The following is a 27,440-nucleotide window of genomic DNA, read 5'->3' on the forward strand; positions in this document are numbered from 1 at the left end:
TCACATACTTTTTCTTGCAACTGTAAGTGTATAAAAGAAATATAATGGAATCTTCTGGAAGCAAGAAGAAATATTTTCATTGACAACAGATGCCAGTTCCATGGGCTGCGGAGCCCAGACAGTCCAGGAGGCCTTTCAGGGGACCCGGTTACAAGGAACTACGAGCTATTTGGGAAGCCTTGAAAGCAACCCAAGATTAAACAAGAGATTGTCATGTCTGGATCAATTTAGAGAATCCGACAGCAGTGGCATTTGTTCAAAACCAAGGAGGGATAAGACACAGCCACCTGCAAAACCTGTCACAGCAAATCTTCAGCTGGGCAGAGAAGAACGTAGCATCCATAGCTGTGGTGCACTTAAAAGGGTGGCTCAATGTAAAAGCAAGTCGGCAATTAATAAATCCAGGCCAATGGTCCCTTGGTCGGGAAGCCTTCCAGATGATCAAGGATCTGTGGGGAACTCCTCTTCTGGACTTGTTTACCTGAGGAAAGAACCACAAAGTTCCTCTTTACCTCTCTCTCAATCACAGGGATTCTCCTGCGGAAGTAGATTCTTTCAGTCACAACTGAACCTCCAAACTGGTCTACGCATTCCCTCCCTTTTCCACTAATCCCCAGAGTTCTGCAAAGATTCCAGTCAGAAAACTGCACTCTGATTCTAGTGGCCCCTTTTCTGGCCTAGACGGGGTGGTTCGGGCTCCGGAGATCCCTCAGTCGGGAGGACCCCATTCTTCTGCCCCAAAGATCAGACATTTTATCCCAGGGACCAATTTACCACCCCAGTCCCAGTATGTTCAAGCTATCGGTGTGGATTCTGAATAATACATCCTGCCTAGATTAGGTCTGTCTAAGAGAGTGATACAAACATTGTTGCTCAGCAGAAAATCAAACAGGTCTAAAGCCTACTTAACAGTATGGAAAAAGTTTGCATCCTGGTGTGGTGGGAGTTTTAACCAATCATCTCCTAATATTCCCCTCATTTTGGATTTCCTTCAGGAAGACTTAGACCTGGGCCTTGCCCTAAGCACCCTCAGAGTTCAGGTCTCAGCTCTGAGTGCTCTATAGAATACCTGCCTCTCTGATATATCTTAGGTGTCTAGCTCCAAGCCCTTTCCATTCAGGATCCTTTCTGGAGAGTTTTTGAAGAAAAATGTATTTTCACACTAGACCTCCGTTTCCTAACCAAGGTAGTTACCTCCTTTCATAGATCTCAAGACAACATAATAACTTATTTTTGTGCCAAGCCTAGTAGGGAACAAGAAGTCAGATTCCATAACCTGGATGTCAGTCCTACAACATTCAGAGGCAACAAAAAGTTGGAGAATTGACAAGAATGTATTTATTCAGTCGTGCAGCCCAAATGAAGGAAGAATGGAATCAAAAAGCTCCATTTGTGCTCAAGGTCCACTGTGCTGTAGCCTCTCCCTAATTTTTTTGTTCTTTGTTAATTCTCAGGATGTGCTGTCATGGAGACGACTGGGAAAATTAGTATTACACTCACCGGTAACCTGGTTCTCTGGAAGTCTCCATGACAGCACATATTTCCCATCCTATTTTTTCTATGTTTCCCATTTAGTATCCCTTTATCCTGGTTTCTGTTGAAAATACACTGGTGATGGAGGGAATTTAAACCTCTCTGTGTTTTTTCATTTCCTATCAGAGGAAGTCAGTCTCAGGATGTGCTGTCATGGGGACTTCCAGGAAACCGGATTACCGGTGAGTGTAATACTCATGTCGCATCCTTCTCCATACTCCCAATTCAGAGAAATAATGCTTTACATTGTATGCAGATTAGCCCCTGGGTGCAACAAAGGTGTCAGTGTTGCACCCGAAGCTTCACTCACTTGCCTTTATGTTCACGCCCCTTCCCCCCCATTTGACTGACAGGAGCAGGCAATGTAGACAGACTCCTACCTGGCCCTGAAGTCTTGCAGTGCATTTGGCACATGCGCTGTATATGGCTGGTGCACTTGGAAACATGCAGCTGATTTTAGTTACAGGTACCTAAGGACGGATTCCCTTTAAATAATATAGGTCCCTTTTTTATATAAAAAAAAAAACAGGCTCAGAAGTTCAGTGTTTAGTGCACTGTAGAAGACAGCTCACTGTGCGGTGCTTTCCCTACTGCATACATCCATTAAACTGCCCCTATATAATGTAAAGCTGCTGTCATCTACCTCCCTGGTGCGCTCACAAACCAACCAGCCACCGGGCACACAGAGGAGAGAAGTGCTGTCAGCGCTCACTGCAGTCAGTGTAAATATAGTCGCAGTCAGTGTAAATATAGTCAGGGAGGTGCAGTTCTCCAGCAGACAGGGTCAGCTAGTATATAACAGTCCATTTGTCGCTGACCACCTTGTCAAGAAGCAGCCAATATAATTTGCTGAATAGGTTTTTTCAACCACTGCAGCAACCTAGCACACATCAGCAAACTGATTGGCACCACCTAAACAACCAGGGTCCATTGTTCCTGGACTGTGCTCTCTTTTTTAGCACCTACCCTGGCCCCATGGACTTCTGGGTGGCAGGAATCGACCCAGTTTGTTATTGGTGTACTGTCTTGTCCAGCGTCCAGTGTGCTGTCAGAGAGGGTATTCAGCTCACCAGATGGCAGTATCACACCAAAGCTGACAAAATTATCCCCCAAAAGCATGGAAAACATTACATTTGTGAAAATCTGTGAAGATTAGAGAAAACCGACAATGCAACAGCACCCTGCAAACCAGATAAAGTACAATAATGCCATAGTCACAAAAAACATTATAGTGCTAATGCTATGCTTATTTATAAAGTGAGATGCTTGGCAAATGCATTTTGTACAAAACCATTTGAGCCCGTCTGCCAAACGTCAAGGCGATCTCTGTAAGACGGGTCCTAACACTACTACCTGTTATGCGCCATAATGGCCGCCATAAAGTTCAGGAAGTGTTGGATCCACATGCATGCTGGGTCCACTCTGCCTTTTACCATTTTTGGTGCCAAAATGGCCTCCATTACTTACAAAGGATACAGGTACCAACATGCATGCCGAGCCCACTCCATACCTTTCCTTGTGCCAGACAGCTTCCAATGAATGTAGTGAGAGCAGGCTACAGCTTTATACTGAGACTAATTCAAATCAGTCTATGGGGCAGACAGGCTAATCAGGATTGCACAACTAGCTGGAGTGCCACACCTCCAGCGCTGTAAATCTGCAAAGAAAAGGGGGTTAGTCAGCACCTCCCAATGCGCAGGTGCACGCTGCCATGGCTAAAAACATAGAGAAAAAAATGGAATGCAACAGCACCCTGCAAACCAGATGTTGGTACCTGCATCCCTTGTAAGTAATGGAGGCCATTTTGGCACCAAAAATGGTAAAAGGCAGAGTGGACCCAGCATGCATTTGGATCAAACACTTCCTGAACATTATGGCGCATAACAGGTAGTATTTAGTGTTAGGACCCGTCTTACAGAGATCGCACAGCCTCAGAAGTCCTGCCTTGTTTATGGTGTTTCATACTGTACTGCTGCCTTTATTACTACTCCTATATAATGACACATCTCCTGCCTTGTTTATCAGGTTTCATGCTGTACTGCTGTGGCTACTACTACCCATACAAGGCCTTAGATCTCCTGCCTTGTTCATCAGGTTCCATACTATATTGCTGCCTTTAGTAATACCCCTACATGGACATTTTCTGCCTTGACTATCAGGGTCAATACTATACTGCTGTTGCTCCCAAAAGAGGGATACATTTTGGAATGCTTGTTAAAAACAAGCCATTGCTTCTTCTGACACCACAGTGCATGTATAAACAGAGCCAAACACTTTCTCCCAAAAGAGATCATTTTTGGACCATTTTTATTATAAAAAGTACAGGGTGAGGCAAAAGTCTGGACACAAAGTTTTCACTGGTGCAATTAGTAGAAAATTGACTTCCAATCTATGAAATTATTAATTGGCATAGAGGCTGCATTATTTGTTGTTCGACCACCATTTTGAAATTTATCATATTCAATTTAGATCAGGCTTTTCCAGTGGGAAGGTGGTCATGTGCTATGTCAACCTTGGCTAGATTTACTCAAACAGACGGGAAATGTCAGTTTGTGATTAGTGTTGATCACGAATATTCGAATTGCGAATTTTAATAGCGAATATCGGCACTTCGAGAATTCGCGAATATTTAGAAAATCGCTAAATATATTCGTAATCGCAAATATTCTATTTTTTTTTTAAATAGCAGTTCATGCGAATTTTTATGCGAATATTCGCAATCAAGAAAATAATGCCTGAAGATCATGAATTTCGAAATATTGCGAATTCGAATATTGCCCCTGCCACTCATCACTATTTGTGATGTATCGTATTTTTCTTTTATAACATGCACTTTTCCAACTCCTAAAATGGGGGGGAGTTAGTGCGTCTTACAAAGCAGATGTGCCAAAATCATGGTGGCCAGTGCATTTCAGAAGAGGTGTTGGTCGTCTGGCAGTGGCAAGCTGTAGTGCGGGTGGGCAGCAGAGAGAGTGAGGCATGCTGTGGTGCAGGACGGGCGGAAGCTGCAGTGAGGCATGCTATAGTGCAGACAGCGGCGGGAGTGAAGCATTCAGTGAATCTAAATGCCTCCAAACTGCACGATCCGCAGCAAGGGTCGATTCCAGAGGAGAGCCATTCTCCTCTGCACTGCCGACTGGTGGAGATCACCGGCGGGAACGGCTGCTTCACCACATCCACCAATCAGCTTACTCCTGGCTGGCTACACGCGCTGCTGCTATTATGTCAAATGTTTAATCATGTCTTTGTGAACACTCAATCTTGGCACTTTCAATTTGAGTTAAATTTATTTGTACCTGAAGAAATTCACTCATCTCTACTTCTCTCTTGTGTGATTTCTCTGATGTGCAACAAGACTTGCCTTTTGTGTAAAACGTTTCCCACATTCTGAACATAAAAATGGCTTCTCTCCTCTATGAATTATTTCATGTCTAACAAGACTTGATTTCTCTGTAAAAAATTTCCCACATTCTGAACATAAATGTGATTTGTTTCCCATGTGAACTCGCTTATGTGCAACAAGATTTGATTTAGCTTGAAAACATTTCCCACATTCTGAACATGAAAATGGCATCTCTCCTGTGTGACTTCTCTCATGAGAAACAAGACTTGATTTATATGTAAAACATTTCCCACATTTGGAACATGAATATGGCTTCTCTCCTGTGTGAATTCTCTCATGTGTAACAAGATGTGATTTATTTGTAAAACATTTCCCACATTCTGAACATGAAAACGGCTTCTCTCCTGTGTGAATTCTCTCATGTCTAACAAGATATGATTGATGTATAAAACATTTCCCACATTCTGAACATGAAAATGGCTTCTCACTTGTGTGATGTTTCTCATCTTTAACAAGACTTGATATATCTGTAAAACTTTTACCAAATTCTGAACATGAATATGGTTTCTCTCTACTGTGAATTCTTTTATGTCTAACAAGGTGTGATTTCTGTGTAAAACATTTCTCACATTCTGAACATGAATACGGCTTCTCTCCTGTGTGAATTCTCTCATGTTTAACAAGACTTGATACATCTATAAAACATTTCCCAAATTCTGAACGTGAATGTGGTTTATCTTCTGTGTGAAGCTTCTCATGTTTAACAAGACTTGATTTTTTTACAAAACATTTCCCACATTCTGAACATGAATACGGCCTCTCTCCTGTGTGCATTCTCAGATGTGTAACAAGATGTGTTCTTCCTTTAAAACATTTCCCACATTCTGAGCATAGATACGGCTTCACTCCTGTGTGAACTCTCTCATGGCAAACAAGAACTGATTTATCTTTAAAACATTTCCCACATTCTGAACATGAATATGGTTTCTCTCCTGTGTGAATTCTCTCATGTTTCACAAGGTGTGATTTCTGTGTGAAACATTTCCCACATTCTGAACATGAATATGGCTTCTCTCCTGTGTGAATTCTCTCATGAGAAACAAGATTTGATTTCTGTGTAAAACATTTCCCACATTCTGAACATGTATGAGGTTTCTTTCCTGTATGAAGTTTCTTATGTTTAACAAGATATAGTTTACTTGTAAAGCACTTCCCACATTCTGAACAGAAGTGTGGTTTCTTCACTGTGTAACATCTTCTGTGTGTAGAAAGTCTTGATCTTTTTGTGAACGCTTTATCGCAGTGAAACCTTTTACCCTTTTTGTGACCTGTACTTGTTACAATCCATGATTGGTCAGGAAAAGGTCCCTCATGATTAGGGAGATTACATGATAGATCTGTACTGTGAAGCCCTAGATGTGCCTTTTCTCCTGAAGAGTGCTGCATGACATCTTCATCTTCTGCTTTATAATTTAGTGATAACATGAAGTTTCCCTCAGAATTCTTACTGGGATTTTCTGTTAAAATAGAATTTATTTTTATTTTTTTAATCTACAGCGTAGACAGACTTATAACATTCCTATTAGGCCTCATGCACACAAACCATGGTTTCGGTCCGTATCCGAGCCGCATTTTTTTGCTGGTCAGATGTGGATCCACAGGTATGGAATCATGAATGGACAAAGTATCAAGAGAGAGAAAGTCTACAAGACCATGCAATGAGAGAGACCATACTGCCATGAGAGTGAGCATTGCTAAAGCAACCCTTCACATTTTAGATGGTTTGGCCTGTATCTTAAATTGGCACCCCTTAGCCAGGGAACTTGCAGAAGCATTTAACATGAACCTCTCTGCATGCCTAAGGTTCTGCAGACTTTAAAGAGATACAGAAAGAAGAAGTACTACAACCAGCACCATTGTTGTTGTCCATACGTTACCACTGTGGAGAAGTGATCTACTTTGGCACTGCCTTGTTACAGTCAGATGCCCAGTGTGGAATCCCTAGCACACCCTAGCCACTCGATCATCCAGGAATAGAAGGGCCAGACAATGGATCCTCCTATCCTCTTCTCTAGTAACTGGGCCAAGGAAGTGATGAAGAACTCACCAATCATCTGCTGCATCAAAAAGAGGCATCTGTCCCCAGATATCCCCAGCAGCTCTTGGAGGAGAATAAATCCAGCAGGAAACCTTCTAAAGTCCTTCAGGTGAATGGAGCCTATCAATAGGACTCATAAAGCAAATGCAGGGGCCTAACATGTTGTTTAAAGGGATTCTGGCATCAGATTTAACCCCTCTAACCTAAACATAAGCTCATGTCCAGACTAATAAGAAGAATCCTAAGCAGGCCTTATTAAACCTCACTGTGGCTCTATTTGCCCAAGAAACTGTTTTTTATAACCTGTCAATCACTTACTTAAGGTGCCCAAGGGGAGGTCCGTTAATACAGTTTGCCCGGCCGCACCCCTCGCCGTCTGGTGCCCAGCGCCGCCTTCCCTATCTTCAGCGCCACCTTCTACACCTCCGCAATCCTCACGGTCCATCTGCCAGATCCCGCGCCTGCGCACTAGGATCAGCGCCAATCTGCAGGTCATATCAGGGTTGAGCGAAGTGCGCATCAGGCTGGCGCATGCGCACTTCGCTCAAGAAGGCTGCGCTGAAGACAGGGAAGGCGGCACTGAGCACCGGACGGCGAGGGGTGCGGCCGGGCACCCTGTATTAACGGACCTCCCCTTGGACACCTTAAGTAAGTGATTGACAGGTTATAAAAACCTGTTTTTTGGGCAAATAGAGCCACAGTGAGGTTTAATAAGGCCAGCTTAGGATTCTTCTTATTAGTCTGGACATGAGCATTTGTTTAGGTTAGAGGGGTTAAATCTGATGACAGAATCCCTTTAAAGAGTCTAACTTGTGGATCTCCTCCATTACATATTACTGCACACATTTGTACACACTGCAAATGACGGGTCTTACCTTGTGATATAAGAGGCCGGTGCTCCTTCATTACATGTCACTGCACACACGTGTACACACTGCACATGACGGCTCTTACCTTGTGATATAAGAGGCTGGTGCTCCTCCATTACATGTCACTGCACACACGTGTATACACTGCACATGACGGGTCTTACCTTGTGATATAAGAGGCTGGTGCTCCTCCATTACATGTCACTGCACACACGTGTATACACTGCATATGACGGCTCTTACCTTGTGATATAAGAGGCTGGTGCTCCTCCATTACATGTCACTGCACACACGTGTATACACTGCATACAGTGTGGAACAGAAGTATTTGAACACCCTGCGATTTTGCAAGTTTTCCCACTTAGAAATCATGGAGGGGTATAAAATTCACATTGTAGGTGCATTCCCACCTGCATTAAAAAAAATAAAAAAATAAATCAGGAAATCACATTGAATGATTTCTAAAGATAGTATTTGTCTTGCACTGCTGAACATAAGTATTTGAACACCTGAGAAAATCAGTGTTAATATTTGGTACAGAAGCCTTTGTTTGCAATTACAGAGGTCAAACGTTTCCTGTAGTTCTTGACCAGGTTTGCACACACTGCAACAGGGATTTTGGCCCACTCCTCTACACAGATCTCCTCTAGATCTGTCAGGTTTCGGGGCTGTCGCTGAGCAACATGGAGTTTCACCTCCCTCCAAAGATGTTCTATTGGATTTAGGTCAGGAGACTGGCCAGGCCACTCCAGAACCTTGATATGCTTCTTACGGAGCCACTCCTTGGTTATCCTGGCTATGTGCTTCGGGTCGTTTTAATGTTGGAAGACCCAGCCACGACCCATCTTCAATGCTCTGACTGAGGGAAGGAGGTTGTTGCTCAAAATCTGACAATAAATGGCCCCATTCATCCTCTCCTTAATACAGTGCAGTCATCCTGTCCCCTTCACAGAAAAGCACCCCAAAGTATGATGTTACCACCGCCATGCTTCACAGTAGGGATGGTGTTCTTGGGATGCACCTCATCCTTCTTTTTCCTCTAAACACGAGTGAAGTTTAGACCAAAATGTTCTACTTTGGTCTCATCTGACCATATGACTTTTTCCCATGCCTCCTCTGGATCATCCAGATGGTCATTTGAAAGCTTCAGACAGGCCTGGACATGTGATGACTTGAGCAGGGGAACCTTCCGTGCAATGCATGATTTGAAACCATGACGGCGTAGTGTTCTACCGACAGTGACCTTTGAAACTGTGGTCCCAGCTCTCTTCATGTCATTGACCAGCTCCTCCCTTGTAGTTCTGGGCTGATTCCTCACGTTTCTTAACATCAGTGATAACCCACGAGGTGAGATCTTGCATGGAGCTCCAGTCCGAGGGAGACTGACAGTCGTCTTTAGCCTCTTCCATTTTCTAACATTTGCTTCAACAGTTGAGCTAATTTCACCAAGCTGCTTGGCAATTGCCCCGTAGCCCTGTCCACCCTTGTGGAGGTCCACAATTTTGTCTCTGGTGTCTTTTGACAGCTCTTTGGTCTCGCCCATGGTAGTAGTTGGCATCTGACTGACTGTGGGGTGGACAGATGTCTTTAAAGAGCTCAGACAGGTGCTACTAAGTTAGATTATTGAGTGGAGTAGAGGTGGACTTTAAGGCACAGTAACAGGTCTTTAAGAGCCAGAATTCTTGCTGTTTCTCAGGTGTTCAAATACTTATGTTCAGCAGTGCAAGACAAAGACATTCTTTAAAAATCATACAATGTGATTTACAGATTTTTTTTATTTTATTATTCTGTCTCTGAGTGGGAATGCACCTACAATGCGAATTTCAGACCCCTCCATGATTTCTAAGTGGGAAAACTTGCAAAATCGCAGGGTGTTTAAATACTTATTTTCCTCACTGTATGATGGCTCTTACCTTGTGATATAAGAGGCTAGTGGTCCACCGTTACATGTCACTGCACATACGTGTATACACTGCACATGACGGCTCTTACCTTGTGATATAAGAGGCTGGTGCTCCTCCATTACATGTCACTGCATACACGTGTATACACTGCACATGACGGCTCTTACCTTGTGATATAAGAGGCTGATGCCCCTCCATCATGGCCTTCTTGTACAGATCCTTGTGTCCTTCTATATACTCCCACTCCTCCATGGAGAAATAGACAGTGACATCCTGACACCTTACAGGAACCTGACAACACAATGACACCGTCATCACCCAGACCCCTCTAGTGCTGTTACTGGAGAATTTCCCAGCATTCCCAGCAGTGTCACCTCTCCAGTCATCAGCTCCATCATCTTGTGGGTGAGTTCTAGGATCTTCTGCTCATGTGTGATGGGTTGAGGGGTCCTGCTCCGCCCTCCTGACTCCTGGAGATGGATGATGGGAGTCACACAGTCCCCCGATGTCTTCTTCAATATTGTGTACTCCTGTGGATGGAGAGAGACACTTAGGTGAAAAAAGATGCATTACACTTACTGGAAATCTGTTTTTCCAGAACCTATAACGACACCCATGGAGAGGACCTGCCCCACTGGACAGGCAACCTGCAACATAAAAGAAGTACACACCTCAGTTTTGCCAGAAATCCAGCTAAAGGGTAGACAAGGAAAAATGTCCTACTGAATCTAAATAGCCTTAATGCTTACTATGCCTTTTTTAGATTCTCTAGATCAGTGTTTGTCAACCTGTGGCCACAGAGTGAGGGGTATGCAGAACTGCTATAGCAGCCAGTACTGTTTCATTGCAGGTTGCAAGGCCTCTTGGTATTCATTATCATCATGCTGCCTGAGCCGTGGAAGGCCCTTGTTTAGATAGTGCAAGTTGGTCCACCACAGCAGAGAAGCTCTGGTTTCTGAGAAAGCAAAGACCTCAAGTCGAGAGCCTGTCTTCATGTCTTTAAAATGTTGCTTTGAAGTAGACAAAATCTGAGCCGGGCCTTTTATACTGTCTGTATGCAGGAGGAAAGGAAACCCACCACTGAGATGGCTTCGCTGAAAGTGGAGATGTGGGGGATAAGATCCATAGCTTTGCATTTGACAAGGTTCTGCTTTAACAGGGGCAAAAGGGACATCTGAGAGGAGGAATCCAGCAATGTTCTCAGAACCAGGCAGGTTCTTGATGGGTTAAGGTTTGACTTTTCAAAATTTGTGTCCCATCCAATAGAGGGAATAATGGAACAGACCTCTGAAAGGTGAGCACAAAGATGTTCTGCTGAATCTGCTACCACCAGGAAATCACCCGAATATGGAATGAAGATAATGTCTTCTGAACTTATGAATGAGACCATCTCTGTGGTGATCTTTGTAGAGAATCTAGGGGGTTGATACATTTAAAAAGGAAGAAACTTGTATTGGAAGTGTAAGGGGGCAGCAGGTAAAGTGTTAAATAGCGTATACACTCACCTAAAGAATTATTAGGAACACCTGTTCTATTTCTCATTAATGCAATTATCTAGTCAACCAATCACATGGCAGTTGCTTCAATGCATTTAGGGGTGTGGTCCTGGTCAAGACAATCTCCTGAACTCCAAACTGAATGTCAGAATGGGAAAGAAAGGTGATTTAAGCCATTTTGAGCGTGGCATGGTTGTTGGTGCCAGGCGGGCTGGTCTGAGTATTTCACAATCTGCTCAGTTACTGGGATTTTCACACACAACCATTTCTAGGGTTTACAAAGAATGGTGTGAAAAGGGAAAAACATCCAGTATGCGGCAGTCCTGTGGGCGAAAATGCCTTGTGGATGCTAGAGGTCAGAGGAGAATGGGCCGACTGATTCAAGCTGATAGAAGAGCAACGTTGACTGAAATAACCACTCGTTACAACCGAGGTCTGCAGCAAAGCATTTGTGAAGCCACAACACGCACAACCTTGAGGCGGATGGGCTACAACAGCAGAAGACCCCACCGGGTACCACTCATCTCCACTACAAATAGGAAAAAGAGGCTACAATTTGCACGAGCTCACCAAAATTGGACTGTTGAAGACTGGAAAAATGTTGCCTGGTCTGATGAGTCTCGATTTCTGTTGAGACATTCAAATGGTAGAGTCCGAATTTGGCGTAAACAGAATGAGAACATGTATCCATCCTCTGATGGCTACTTCCAGCAGGATAATGCACCATGTCACAAAGCTCGAATCATTTCAAATTGGTTTCTTGAACATGACAATGAGTTCACTGTACTAAAATGGCCCCCACAGTCACCAGATCTCAACCCAATAGAGCATCTTTGGGATGTGGTGGAACGGGAGCTTCGTGCCCTGGATGTGCATCCCTCAAATCTCCATCAACTGCAAGATGCTATCCTATCAATATGGGACAACATTTCTAAAGAATGCTATCAGCACCTTGTTGAATCAATGCCACGTAGAATTAAGGCAGTTCTGAAGGCAGAAGGGGGTCCAACACCGTATTAATATGGTGTTCCTAATAATTCTTTAGGCGAGTGTATATTCCACCTAGGTTTCTCACCTATACATGGTGATGGGCTCTGTTCCTAGCCCTGGAACAACTTACTCTGCAGCCACTTGATTAATGCAGCTGGGCTGAGGCCTACTTAAAAGAGCCAGACTGCATTATGTGAGAGAGAGACAAACAGGGTGGTTGCTCTATGTGAGCAGAAGGTACAGGTTGCTGTTACTCTGTGTTATTTGGGACAGTCAGGTACGTTACTGTCTAGTTAGTGCTCGGACGAGCAGGAGTTTCTTTATGTTATGTTTTCTTTTTAACTGTGCATCCTGTACATGTGCTGCCTGTTTACGCTGACAATAAATGCTGGAAAGGACTGCTCCTTGAAACCTCAAAGTTTGTCTGCGTCTCTATAGCATTGGACTTGCTCGGACCAGTGAGCTAACTACAAAAGTCCACAGAAGTAAACCCAGGATCCCTGAATGGCAACTGTCAAAATTTGAATGGGGATGTGATAATACGTTTGGTGATCTTCTGAGTCAACCAATGCCATCAAACAATTTTTGAAGGCCACATTTACTGTATATTTCAATGTCTCCATAAGAAACTTTTTGTGAGAAAGAAAGAGATTTAGAACATTTAAAATTATGGTTAATCGAAAGGAACCAATTGTTTCCTGACAAGAAAGTGAAGGGGTTAAAATACCCTGTATTAATGTAACAGACTCCATGTTATCTTTTTGTTAATGTAACAGATAGGGGTGGGCGATATAGGCGATATGCGATATAAATTTGGGCCACGATATGGATTTTCGCCATATCGCTGGACCGCGATATGATCGCGCTCTCTGCGCGCACCATTTTCTCTTGAGCCGGCCGGCACAGTGGAGACTGGAGAAGGAGGGAGTCCCTCCCTCCCCACTGTGCGCGGCTGCCGCTGAACACCAATGAGGACAGAGTAGGAGGAGGAGGGGAGCGACTGTGGCCACTGCGCCACCAATGAATGTGCCGGCCATATCCCACAGGGTCCCCCTCCTCCTCCCCATCATTGGTGGCAGTGGGCAGTTCCGATCGGAGTCCCAGCAGTGTAATGCTGGGGCTCCGATCGGTTACCATGGCAGCCAGGAGTCACGCTACTGAAGTCCTGGCTGCGATGGTATGTTAGTGAGCAGCATTATACTCACGGGCCGCCGGGCGCTCCTTCTTCTGTCTGTGCGACTCATTGCTAATGCTTATAGCATTAGCAATGCGCCGCACAGACCTATGAGAAGAAGGAGCGACCGGCGGCCCGTGAGTATAATGCTGCTCATTAACATACCATCGCAGCCAGGACTTCAGTAGCGTCCTGGCTGCCATGGTAACCGATCGTGAGGAGGGGGACCCTGTGGCCACTGCCACCAATGATTAATACTGGGGAGGGAGGGAGGGGGGGGGGTTTGAGTTACCATAGGGGGGGCAGATCAGAGGCTGGGGGGGGGTAGCAGATCAGAGGCTGGGGGGGTAGCAGATCAGAGGCTGGGGGGGGTAGCAGATCAGAGGCTGGGGGGGGTAGCAGATCAGAGGCTGGGGGGGTAGCAGATCAGAGGCTGGGGGGGTAGAAGATCAGAGGCTGGGGGGGTAGCAGATCAGAGGCTGGGAGGGGTAGCAGATCAGAGGCTGGGGGGTAGCAGATCAGAGGCTGGGGGGTAGCAGATCAGAGGCTGGGGGATAGCAGATCAGAGGCTGGGGGGTAGCAGATCAGAGGCTGGGGGGTAGCAGATCAGAGGCTGGGGATAGCAGATCAGAGGCTGGGGGTAGCAGATCAGAGGCTGGGGGGTAGCAGATCAGAGGTTGGGGGGGTAGCAGATCAGAGGCTGGGGGATAGCAGATCAGAGGCTGGGGGATAGCAGATCAGAGGCTGGGGGGTAGCAGATCAGAGGCTGGGGATAGCAGATCAGAGGCTGGGGGGTAGCAGATCAGAGGCTGGGGGGTAGCAGATCAGAGGTTGGGGGGTTAGCAGATCAGAGGCTGGCTGCCATGGTCAGCTCCCTGCTGTTGCGTGCACAAAGCACAGGGCAGCAGGGAGAGTGTAAAGTCCTATTCACCCTAGTAGAGCTCTATTAGGGTGAATATGACAAGGGTTCTAGCCTTTAAGGAGGCTAATAGTTATTAAATAAAAAGTAAAAAAAAAAAAAATTGAAACACCCCCCCCCCCCCCAATATAGAAAACAATATATTGCAATATATATCGCATATCGCACATGCTTAAAATTATATTGCAATATAAATTTTAGGCCATATCGCCCACCCCTAGTAACAGACTTAACTTTGTGTTTGAAGACACTTTTCCAAACTTCTTGAGAACATTCCAACACGGTGGAGTGCTACATGACTTGTATAGATTGACAGGGGCTAAGGCCAGACAGACCCCGTCCATACATTCCATCATAGCTTGCAGTGCCCTGATATGAGAGTATCATGCATTGTTAGCTCTAATCTGTTTGGATCAGTGTCCTATACCATAAACATCTGATTGGCTTTGTGTTCTCTTCTTTATGTATAAATAAAGGGGGAACCCGGACTCTACTGTACCCTAACTCTGTGGGCTGACTTTCCGTCACTTGGTGAATTGCTTGATCCTCAACAACTTCATTTTTATTAGAGGAAGCCACTCTATCACCTCCCTTCTTCAACCGGAGGAATCACCACCGGAACCTCCTTTAAAGGGTTTCTGTCATCACAAAATTTGCGATGTGCTAATGTCAGCAGTATATAACTGTGTAACTTTTATCTGCCTACATGCCGCCGTTCGCCCAGAAAACTAACTATATATATAAAATATGCAAATGAGCCTCTAGCTGCTATTGCGGTGTTGCTGCAGCACCTAGAGGCTCCGTCTCCTCACCGTTCGGCACGCCCATTTTGCTTTGATGGACATCTCTGCTCTGCGCTTTGAAAGTAAAATCCTGCGCCTGAGCCGTCCCGTTTAGTGTTCGGCGCAGGCGCAGTGAGTGAAGGACGCTAGCCTGCTGCCGGCTGTCTGCACTCCCGAGGAGCTCTGTGACGTATTCGACGCAGGCGCAGTGAGGAAGCTGGCAGCAGGCGAGCGTCCTTCACTGCCTGCGCCGAATACTAAACGGGACGGCGCAGGCGCGGGATTTTACTTTCGAACGGTGAGGAGACTGAGCCTCTAGGTGCTGCAGCAACTCCCTAATAGCACCTAGAGGCTCATTTGCATATTTTAAAAGTTGGTTTTCTGGGCGAACGGCGGCAGCTACATAACAAATTTTGTGATGGCATAAACCCTTTAAGACAAGAGGTCTCATCTCGCCCTCCATGGCCTGCTGCTTTACATGATTCTTTAAAATTCATGTGAGGAGAAATCTGTCTTCTGAGAGGAGATGGAATTCTAGGCCCTCTATAATGGCAGATTGGATACAAGGACTTGATGAAATCTGATCCCACTCCCAAGAAAAGGCAGACAGACGACTATCCACCAGACATCCAGAGTCATAACTGAGAATCTTTACTGTGGGATTTGCTTAGAGGGGTGAACAAAAAACCCTTGGATTTACCCAATTATCTGATAGTTATCCCCTATCCTGTGTATTGGGAATAACTTTGTATAACTGGAATACCCCTTTAATGTCCTCAAGGTTCATGGTGGTTCTAACTGGTCCTACTAACAGTTCTGCATCTTATGGAAGGCTTTCTCCTGGCCCTGGTCATCATCGCTGGAAAAATCCGAGGGGCTTTCTTGACTCGAGGACATGGAAGGACCATCATGCATAGCTTTAAAACCCCAAAGAGAATGCATAACTTCAGTTTTAAAGGGGGTGACTAATTTATATTACTAGCTGCACATGCGTAACAAAAGCAGTGCTCCTAGGGTTCAGCCCCGACAGCTGGTCCTCCTTGCTTATTTGCATAGCAGATACCTCTGCAGCTGTTTAACATACAGAAAAAAGAAAGGTTTCCATCAGCATAATTAACCCTACATTTAATAGAGTTGATCCTGCTGGCATGTGAGGGCTTCAGTACATCGAGGGTTGTGGTCAGCACACACAGAAGCTAAGCCCCGCCGCTTGGTGCACTGAAGCCCTCACTTGTATAAAGGATAAAGGTGTTTTTTCTCAGAAACGCTGCATCCGATTTTCACAAGACAGATATAATTTTAAATCGGTACAATCAAGCCTACCAGGCAGTATGAAAGGTTTAGTGGGGTTGATCCTGCTGATAACTGCTCTTTTAGTAGACCATGGGCTCTTCTGCTACGGTCATCTTCTTTGATGTCCAACTAGTGATAGAAATCCTCCCTCCAGGCCGCACTCCGCCATCTGAACATCTTGTTCCCGTCCCTTTCCTCCTGGTACAACGTGTCTACTTACCTTCTCATGGCTTCTACAGCATGACTATTGGTCACTGGTCACCATACTCGGGGCTGATCTTCAGGTTTTCCATCACTTGGAAGGTCTGGAGGCCGTTCTCCAGGACCCTGGACTCTTCCTATCACTTCCTGTGATGGATTCTCCTTTCCAATCAGGGCCGGACTGGCCTACCGGGATACCGGGAAGTTTCCCGGTAGGCCGCCGGCCAGGGGCACGGGCCGGCCCAGTCCTGCCGAAAGTTTTTTTTTAAAGTACGGTGGTGGGCCCTCCCCCGCCCATGATTGTGCACCGCCCGGGCGCAGCCTGAAGAGAGGGAGTGACAGGAGGGAAGCGCCTCTAGTGTAGCATGGCCGAGCTCTGTTCGGTCCGCGGTACAGGAGCTTTTGTTTCCTGTACCCGGCCGGACTGACAGGAAGTGCTCACTTAGTGTGCACTTCCTTTCAGTCCGGCCGGGTACAGGAAACAAATGCAGAACCACTGCAGCTTAATGTTCTGGATCCAGTGGACCATCACGCCAACGACACCCTGGATGAGGTAGGACCAGATTTTATTAGGTCTGGGTGAGTGTAGCCATGCATTGGGCTTAGGGCTCTTTAACACGAGCGGATGCCATGCGGGTAAACAAGAAAATGACGTTGTGCTGGTATAATTACACAATGCTATGGGGCTGGTATGTAATTTTTTCCAGGGCTGGTTTTCATACCCAGTCCGACCCCGTTCCCGATGTCTGACTTGTTACAGAATACAATAAAGAGGAGAGAAATCTAGAAAAGTTTACCTCTCCGCTCAGCAGGGAGATGATCTCCAAGGTGAGGTCTAATATTCTTCTGCTGATCTCCTTCCTGTCCATTCTTGGTGGCTCATTTAGGAGAAGGGTCGTATTGCTGGTTTTCTTCATGATGCCTCCAAAAAACAGGAATAAAGGTTAATCAGTGAGTCCCATGTCCCCGATAATGAGGCCGAGAAAAAGTACAACTCATCCCGCAAAACTCAGACCCTCATAAAGCTGCACTGACGGGAAAAATCAGGAGCTCTATGTGTCTAAGCTCCTGGCAGTGCAGTGTGTGGAGGCAGAAGACTCTGAGCTCCTTGTGTATCTAAGCTTCTGGCAGTTGTAAGGGATCTCTCTCTCACAGGGGGTTGCAATCACAGATTTCTCCTCTGACAACGGGGTGCTTTATTCTTGCACTTCAGCACCATCACAAACATAAACCAAAATAAACACCTGCCCGTCTGGGATCTAACTAAGGCTACATGCACACGACCGTATGTGTTTTGCGGTCCTGCAAAAAAAAAAACGGATGACATCCGTATGCCATCCGTTTTTTTTTTGCAGATCCATTGTAACAATGCCTAAAACGGACAAGAATAGGACATGTTCTTTTTTTTTTTTTTTTTTTTTGCGGGGATACGGAACGGACATACTGATGCGGACAGCACACGGTGTGCTGTCCGCATTTTTTGCGGACCCACTAAAATGAATAGGTCCGCATCCTATCCGCAAAAAAAAACCTGAACGGACACGGAAACAAACATCGTTCGTGTGAATGTAGCCTAATACAGAGGTCTTCTCCCTGACTCACCTCAACAAAACGCAGTTTACACACAGGGTCTCCGGCTCCAACCCTCTCTGTAGGGTCACTTCCTCTCCCCAGTCATACACAGAGGGTTGTCTTATCCCTCCTTGATTATAGCCCAGCTGACCTCACCTGTGATCTCCTCAGCTAAAAGTAATATCTGTAGTGGACTGAGAGACTCCCACTACCAACCTGTCTCCCAGTCCGAAGAAATCCAGCCCATACAACTTTAAACAAAACAATCTCCAGCAAGCTATGCCTTGGTGAAGCAGCACTATTTCGGGATTTCAGTTATCTCACCCAGCTAAACTGAACCACCAGGTGAGATACACCCCCCCACCATAACTCTACCTAGGGTTGGGCGATATACCGGTATCACGATATACTGCGGTATAAAAAAAACGGCGATATGGCGATATCGCTGTTTCCTAAATACTGCGGTATTTCGTGACGTCATAGAAGCGGTCATGTGCGCTGACCGCTTCTAAATCTGCGGCCGCCCGCCCCAGCATGAACCGATATGGGACATTTGCAGAGTACTTGTACTCGTGCAAATGTCCCCGATACCAGCTGGCCGCTTGCGGCGGCACTCTCAGCAGTTCGGCCGGCGTGGGGGAGGGAAGGAATTCTGTGACTCGCATTCCCTGCACCCGACCTCTGAGAGGACGCTGTGATCCGCGCAATTAACCCCTCAGGTGATCACAGCGTCCTCTCAGAGGTCGGGTGCCTGGAATGTGGGCAGTGCCCCCCTCCTCCCTCCTTCCCCAGTATTAATCATTGGAGGCCACAGGGTCGTCCCCCCATCCTTGGTGGCAGTTTGCAGTTCCGATCGGAGTCCCAGCAGTGTAATGCTGGGGCTCCGATCGGTTACCATGGTAGCCAGGACGCTACTGAAGCCCTGGCTGCCATGGTATGTTAGTGAGCAGCATTATACTCACGTGCGTCGTGGCCGCCGGGCGCTCCTTCTTCTCATAGGTCTGTGCAGCGCATTGCTAATGCTATAAGCCTCAGCAATGCGCCGCACAGACAGAAGAAGGAGCGCCCGGCGGCCACGACGTGAGTATAATGCTGCTCACTAACATACCATGGCAGCCAGGGCTTCAGTAGCTTCCTGGCTACCATGGTAACCGATCGGAGCCCCAGCATTACACTGCTGGGACTCCGATCAGAACTGCAAACTGCCACCAAGGATGGGGGGACGACCCTGTGGCCTCCAATGATTAATACTGGGGAGGGAGGGAGGAGGGGGGCCCACTGCTACCAATGATGGGGAGACGACCTTGTGGCCTCCAATGATTAATACTGGGGAGGGAGGGGGGGCCCACTGCCACCGATGAAGGGGGGATGACCCTGTGGCCTCCAATGATTAATACTGGGGAGGGGGGGCCCACTGCCACCAATGATGGGAGGGGGACCCTGTGGCCTCTGCCACCAATGATTAATACTGGGGGGGCACGCACTGCCCACTGCCACCAATGATGGGGGGGGAGACCCTGTGGCCACTGCCACCAATGATTAATACTGGGGGGGGGGGGGGCACTGCCACCAATGATGGGGAGGGGGAGGGGGACCCTGTGGCCACTGCCACCAATGATTAATACTAGGGAGGGGGGGAAGTTACCAGAGGGGGCTGATAAGAGGGAGAGGCTGGGAGGCACATGAGGGGCTGATCAGAGGCTGGGGGGGGCTGATCAGAGGCTGGGGGCTGTTTTTTGGACTTTTGGTTGGTCAGTGGTCACAAAATGAATGTGTTATTTATTTAATTGTTATAATTGGCATCGGTGAGTACTTAAATAAGAGTATCGGTACTCGGTCTAAAAAAAAAATTGTATCGGGACATCCCTACTATAAACCACTCGTTCTGGTACAGAATTAACCCTGTAATGTTTTTGTTGTTACTAGAAGTCAATTGACTAGTTACAGATACCGGAAATGGTGAAAAATGACATATAAAAGTATAACAATTAACGTCTTCTTGTGGCTGCCCCATACAGTATAACGTCTCCTTGTGGCTGCCCCCATACAGTGTAACGTCTTCTTGTGGCTGCCCCCATACAGTGTAACGTCTCCTTGTGGCTGCCCCCATACAGTATAACGTCTCCTTGTGGCCCCAAGTGTTTTTTTATTCTAAATGGGCATTTATCGCGATATATATCGTTATCGCGATAAATTTCTTAATATCGTTATCGTGGGAATATTTTTGATATCGTCCAACGTAGGGTTGGACGATATAAAAAATATTCCCAATATAACGATATTAAGAAATTTATCGCGATAACGATATATATCGCGATACTCTACCGTGCACTTTATCACACAGTGCAGTGTGTGGAGGGAGGAGTCTCTGAGCTCTGTGTGTATCTAAGCCAAAACACAGATGATTTTTAATATGCAGTGATGTCTGTAAGTCTATTTAGAACATGCTGGGAGTTGTAGTTTCACCACAATACTGACTTGTACCGGTCAATGTGTAGCCCATTGCACACACGTATAGGACATGGAGGAAGATACAGTTGTGTGAATCAGGCCTAAGGTGCTGCCACACATCACGGCTGTCATGATGGCTGTTTTTGCAACATACCTGCGGTTATGGTGCATTTTTTTTCCCAGCAAATAGAAAACACACTGCAGACTTAGATTACATTAACCTCTTGACCTGGGGGTATCTGCAATTGTTACATGTAATGTCATGTTTTGACATGTAATGCTGTGCCCTGTCCACCAGCAGAGGAGGTTCGGTTGGCAGGGTTAACCACCCTGTTCCTCCCCTCTTGGTAGGAGTGGCTGGTCCTGCTTCCTGTTAGGAGGGGGAGTTCTAGTCTAGACAGCATAGAGGAAGGCAGCATAGTTAAAAGGTATTCTCCGGGAATTGGGAAAATGCAAATACTTAAATATTATTTAATTATAAATATATTACCAAATACCTTTTCATTAGGTTAAATTGCTAGTTTTGTCCGGGGTGCAATCATTAAGAAAAATAAAATGTCCGCCATCCTACTAGTACACGCAAAACCTGTCCTAATTACACAGGAGGACAAGTTAAAGAGCTGCCTCATCTTCCTTTCTTACTTGTCAGGGATTATGATCCTGAATACAATTTAATATGATCTTCAGCTGAATCTCTGTAGGAATGGAGTTCATGAGGAGACATGAAGTACAGATGGGGGTGTAGATAATAATCAGCAGCACATGTATGCAGTCTCCATTACCACAACCTTTCCTGTCTGTCCTCTCTGTACTTCATGTCTCCTCATGAACAACATTCCTACAGAGATTCAGCTGAAGATCTTCTCAGCTGTATTCAGGATCATAAAATGAAAAAATCCTGAACAAGCAGAGCAGAGAGGAGGATGAGGCAGCTTTTTACCTCAGTGATGTGAAGTAACTTGTCCTTCAATGTGATAGGACAGGTTTTGTGTGTACTTATAGGACGACGGCAATTTTATTTCTCCTAATGATTGCTCCCCAGACAAAACGAGCCATTATAACTAATGAAAGGTATTTGGGAATATATTTATACTAAAGTAATATTTAAGTATTTTTGTTTTCTTAATTCCCGGAGAACCCCTTTAAGAGTATCTACTCTAAGGGTCTTAGGGACCATGAAGTGATCCAGCTCTCCTGTGAGACCACGACCCCGGAGACGGCAAGAGCAGCCGGATAACTGAAAAGCTACATCATGATATAGACTGTAGAGTGACTAGCAAGTCACAGCTTTACAGACCCTGCTGCAGGTGAGGGAATACAGTTCAGACACCCATCACATAGATAACATCCAGGCCAGACCAACTCCAAGCCTGCATTATACTTTGGACACAAGTATCCACAAGTACTAGCTTATAGCTGTTAGACAGAAGTATGAGAGGCTATTATCAGCAAGGTACCATATCTGAGGTGCATTAACTGACACTTATCCACCCCACCATACCTCTTTATCTGGGGACAGAAATTGTGGCTTGTTCCTATTACTGCTGGATGCACCATAAGTTATATTTTGTACTAAGTAGAGAGACTTTTATACTTTTACTTCTAGCCTGATTCTTAAATCCACCTGTCCACTGCACCGATCCCCAGAGAGCAATAGCTTGAGGGAGTACACTGTGACACAACATGTCATCAGGGCCACTACCACTCCTATCCTCTGCAGCGACTCCTCAGGGGTTCGCTGCAGGTGCACCAGCTTTCCCACCTCTTACCTAAGGGGCGTATGGCTACCTTTACAACAGACTTCTGGAAAGTCTACACATTTTCTAAAAACAGAACAAGACAGCGCACCCCCTGTACAGAATTGCTGATTTACATTATCGTGATCAACCAGGGAAACACGGTCCATGTGTTGGCCGCATCTCCCAGGTCAACTGTGGCTCTCTTGTCCTGAAATTAATGCATCATAGTGTTTCACTGCGAGGTCAGTTTATATCCGATTGCAGATATCTGATAGCCGTGTTACTGAATATCCTGTACATTGCTGCAAGGTAACGAGTGGATACAGAAAATACATTACACACCAGTAGCGAAAATTAGAACTGTGTTACTGAAGGCATTACCACATCACAGCATCTAGTTTAGAAGATGATTCACATCACTGCAAAAATATTACATTGCTAGACCTGACTTTTAGTGAACGCGTGTTATTCCTTAAAAAAAATAAAAATATTTTACTGCAATAGTACAGTAATTATAACACCATTATCATAGCTGTGTTACTGAACATGTACATTGCTGCAATATATGGGGTAGATAGTATACAGCAGCAAATTAATTTGATCAGTAACGCAAATTATAACCGTGTTACTGAAGGCATTACTGCATCACAACCTCTAGTTCAAAAGATGTTTCACATCACTGCAAAGTGTTTTAGTGAAGAGTCTGTATCACAGCATCAGAATATGTACTTCAAACACGTCTCACTGCAAATATTGCATTATTACCATTGTAAATTGTTAATACCAATGTGCAGTGTGTTTGTGAAATTGGAGGGGTTTAGGAGATTTAATCTCTGTCTTTAAATTAAAGAAAAAACACCTGCAGTTTTGCTAGTACCGTTTAATAATCTGTGTGTACCAAACCGTGCCTTTTCATTTATAGGCCTCATAATAAAAGGTCTGGAAATGGAAGAGGGCAAAATGAAAGACTGAGTCAGAATGTATTCTTAAAAGGACCGCGCTGCACCCAGATCCGGGTGCAGCGCGGTCCTTTTAAGAAAACGTGTCTATAGATGTGAACATTGCCCACTTCACTACTGGAATTCGCGACGCACCGAAAGAAAGGCAACGTACCTAAGGCTATTTTATATATTTCATATATATTTTATTTGAGTCAGAATGTAAGTAGCAGCACCAGCCAACCAACTAATAGTAGTAGTGGCCCGTGGAGCCATGGTGGTGGCGGTAGCAACAGTGACAATTAGGGCAAATACAGAGCAGCGAATCTACAAAGCCCATAATGACTTATTACAATTTTATAAAAAATGGCAGGGATGGTGATAACTATGACAATGTGTGTTGTACAGGACCTGGGTGCAGAGGAGACATCAGAGGAGGAGGGTAGTGGCAGCTGTGGCAATGGAAAGCAGAGGCAACGTACGACTAGAACCTCCCAAAAAACTCTCAGGGTCGGATCTGCTTCTATTGTGGTCAGCTCAAGAGCTGGTGATGCACCCGATACTGTAGGCACAGGCTCGAAACATGCCAGACCTAATCCAAGCTTGGCTGCCTCTAGCTCTGTGTGAGCAACTCTCGTATAGTAGCTTTTCACCACAAGGCCGTCACGCAAAACCAACGCCATGTGCAAGATCTGCAGGATTAAAATAAGCCATGGGCATTCAAACATAACCATAGGTACCAGTGCTCTATGCCAGCACTTGAGGCGGCATCACCAGATCCTGTGAAAAACACAGAAATGGCCAGCATTCCGAATAACAACAAGTCTGTCCTCCTTCTCCGGGTCTTTTTTAGGGTAGCCAGTCCACAATCCCAAGCAGTACAGTGTTCTTATCATCAACTGCTTCATCTCCTGTTCAGACTCTTCCATATCCTCTGTTCTATCGTGAGACATCCATAACAGAATGTGTGGCCATGAGAAAACTATTCGCGACCAGCAATAATTAACTCCCACCTGGCCAAGTTGCTGGTGGTGCAGTTGCTGCTGTACCACTTAGTTGGGTTAATAGTGGTACTGTTCTGCGCCTTCACCAAAAATGTATTCTGCCCAGCGGTCTATATATATTTTTTTAAATAGTAGTTTAAAATTGTAATTCTCGCTATATAGCAAGTAAAACCCCAATTTGGACACCTGGAGCAGCTGCTATGGCCACTGCCATTGTCTGTCTACCATCATATTTCATATGGCTTTGGCTGCCAATGCCACCACAGCTCCTACTCCCCTACTGCCACTTCCATTACTAATACACAGTCTCAACTACTACTACTACTACCCTCAAACAGCTACACAAATATCTACTGCCTTGTCTGTTCCATGCTTTGCTGCTAGTTCTGCAGCTACTATTGCAGCCAAAGCTACTATTACCCTACCCTTTTCACATCCACACTGCACTGCTGCTCTCAAATAAAAGGGATCATTTTTCAGGCTCATTAAGAACAAAATACTTTTTCTTTTGACAAGTAGCCCTTGTGCATGTCATATGGTCGGGCATTCTGTCCTATTAATGCTTAATTTTTGGACACTTGTTCCCCCAAAAAGCCAGAGTTTTTTCCCGTAACACACTGTGTGTTTAAACACCATATGTCCCCGATAAGAGGCAATGTTTGAGAATTTTTCTTTCATAAAATAAAAAAAACCTGCCCATTTCCAACACAAAGTGAATCTCAAGAAGTTCACACATCTCTGCACTGCAAATCATGGCTCTTATCTTGTGATATAAGAGGCTGGTGCTCCTCCATTACATGTCACTGCACACACGTGTATACACTGCACATGACGGCTCTTACCTTGTGATATAAGAGGCTGGTGCTCCCCCATTACATGTCACTGCACACACGTGTATACACTGCACATGACGGCTCTTACCTTGTGATATAAGAGGCTGGTGCTCCTCCATTACATGTCACTGCACACACGTGTACACACTGCACATGACGGGTCTTACCCTGTGATATAAGAGGCTGGTGCTCCTCCATTACATGTCACTGCACACACGTGTATACACTGCACATGACGGGTCTTACCCTGTGATATAAGAGGCTGGTGCTCCTCCATTACATGTCACTGCACACACGTGTATACACTGCACATGACGGGTCTTACCCTGTGATATAAGAGGCTGGTGCTCCTCCATTACATGTCACTGCACACACGTGTATACACTGCACATGTCGGCTCTTACCGTGTGATATAAGAGGCTGGTGCTCCTCCATTACATGTCACTGCACACACGTGTATACACTGCACATGACGGGTCTTACCTTGTGATATAAGAGGCTGGTGCTCCTCCATTACATGTCACTGCACACACGTGTACACACTGCACATGACGGCTCTTACCCTGTGATATAAGAGGCTGGTGCTCCTCCATTACATGTCACTGCACACACGTGTATACACTGCACATGTCGGCTCTTACCGTGTGATATAAGAGGCTGGTGCTCCTCCATTACATGTCACTGCACACACGTGTATACACTGCACATGACGGGTCTTACCTTGTGATATAAGAGGCTGGTGGTCCTCCATTACATGTCACTGCACACACGTGTATACACTGCACATGACGGCTCTTACCTTGTGATATAAGAGGCTGGTGCTCCTCCATTACATGTCACTGCACACACATGTATACACTGCACATGACGGGTCTTACCTTGTGATATAAGAGGCTGGTGCTCCTCCATTACATGTCACTGCACACACGTGTATACACTGCACATGACGAGTCTTAGCTTGTGATATAAGAGGCTGGTGCTCCTCCATTACATGTCACTGCACACACGTGTATACACTGCACATGACGGCTCTTACCTTGTGATATAAGAGGCTGGTGCTCCTCCATTACATGTCACTGCACACACGTGTATACACTGCACATGACGGCCCTTACCTTGTGATATAAGAGGCTGGTGCTCCTCCATTACATGTCACTGCACACACGTGTATACACTGCACATGACGGGTCTTACCCTGTGATATAAGAGGCTGGTGCTCCTCCATTACATGTCACTGCACACACGTGTATACACTGCACATGACGGGTCTTACCTTGTGATATAAGAGGCTGGTGCTCCTCCATTACATGTCACTGCACACACGTGTATACACTGCACATGACGGGTCTTACCCTGTGATATAAGAGGCTGGTGCTCCTCCATTACATGTCACTGCACACACGTGTATACACTGCACATGTCGGCTCTTACCGTGTGATATAAGAGGCTGGTGCTCCTCCATTACATGTCACTGCACACACGTGTATACACTGCACATGACGGGTCTTACCTTGTGATATAAGAGGCTGGTGGTCCTCCATTACATGTCACTGCACACACGTGTATACACTGCACATGACGGCTCTTACCTTGTGATATAAGAGGCTGGTGCTCCTCCATTACATGTCACTGCACACACATGTATACACTGCACATGACGGGTCTTACCTTGTGATATAAGAGGCTGGTGCTCCTCCATTACATGTCACTGCACACACGTGTATACACTGCACATGACGAGTCTTAGCTTGTGATATAAGAGGCTGGTGGTCCTCCATTACATGTCACTGCACACACGTGTATACACTGCACATGACGGCTCTTACCTTGTGATATAAGAGGCTGGTGCTCCTCCATTACATGTCACTGCACACACGTGTATACACTGCACATGACGGCCCTTACCTTGTGATATAAGAGGCTGGTGCTCCTCCATTACATGTCACTGCACACACGTGTATACACTGCACATGACGGGTCTTACCCTGTGATATAAGAGGCTGGTGCTCCTCCATTACATGTCACTGCACACACGTGTATACACTGCACATGACGGCTCTTACCTTGTGATATAAGAGGCTGGTGCTCCTCCATCATGGCCTCCTTGTACAGATCCTTGTGTCCTTCTATATACTCCCACTCCTCCATGGAGAAATAGACAGTGACATCCTGACACCTTATAGGAACCTGACAACACAATGACACCGTCATCACCCAGACCCCTCCAGTGCTGTTACTGGAGAATTTCCCAGCATTCCCAGCAGTGTCACCTCTCCAGTCAGCAGCTCCATCATCTTGTGG

The 27,440-nt window shown here is 45.7% G+C and overlaps 1 protein-coding gene and 1 long non-coding RNA gene across 2 annotated transcripts in view; both read right to left on the bottom strand.

Moving 5' to 3' along the window:
* The window catches only part of LOC120990673 (zinc finger protein 585A-like), a 1,368,789-nt gene that overhangs the window by 28,604 nt on the left and 1,312,745 nt on the right, over nt 1-27,440 (bottom strand). The window contains exon 4 of the mRNA XM_040419583.1: nt 4,910-6,393. Within this exon, the coding sequence (XP_040275517.1) occupies nt 4,910-6,393 (1,484 nt within the window). The remainder of the gene's footprint in view (nt 1-4,909; nt 6,394-27,440) is intronic.
* On the bottom strand, nt 10,239-27,258 carry LOC120991267. The gene is made up of 3 exons (XR_005776606.1): nt 27,203-27,258; nt 17,400-17,524; nt 10,239-10,277 (listed from the first exon to the last, which is right to left on the bottom strand). It is a non-coding gene; the product is annotated as an uncharacterized LOC120991267 (long non-coding RNA).

This window comes from Bufo bufo, chromosome 2, assembly GCF_905171765.1.
Source record: "Bufo bufo chromosome 2, aBufBuf1.1, whole genome shotgun sequence".
In the NCBI taxonomy this organism is placed as follows: Eukaryota; Metazoa; Chordata; class Amphibia; order Anura; family Bufonidae; genus Bufo; species Bufo bufo.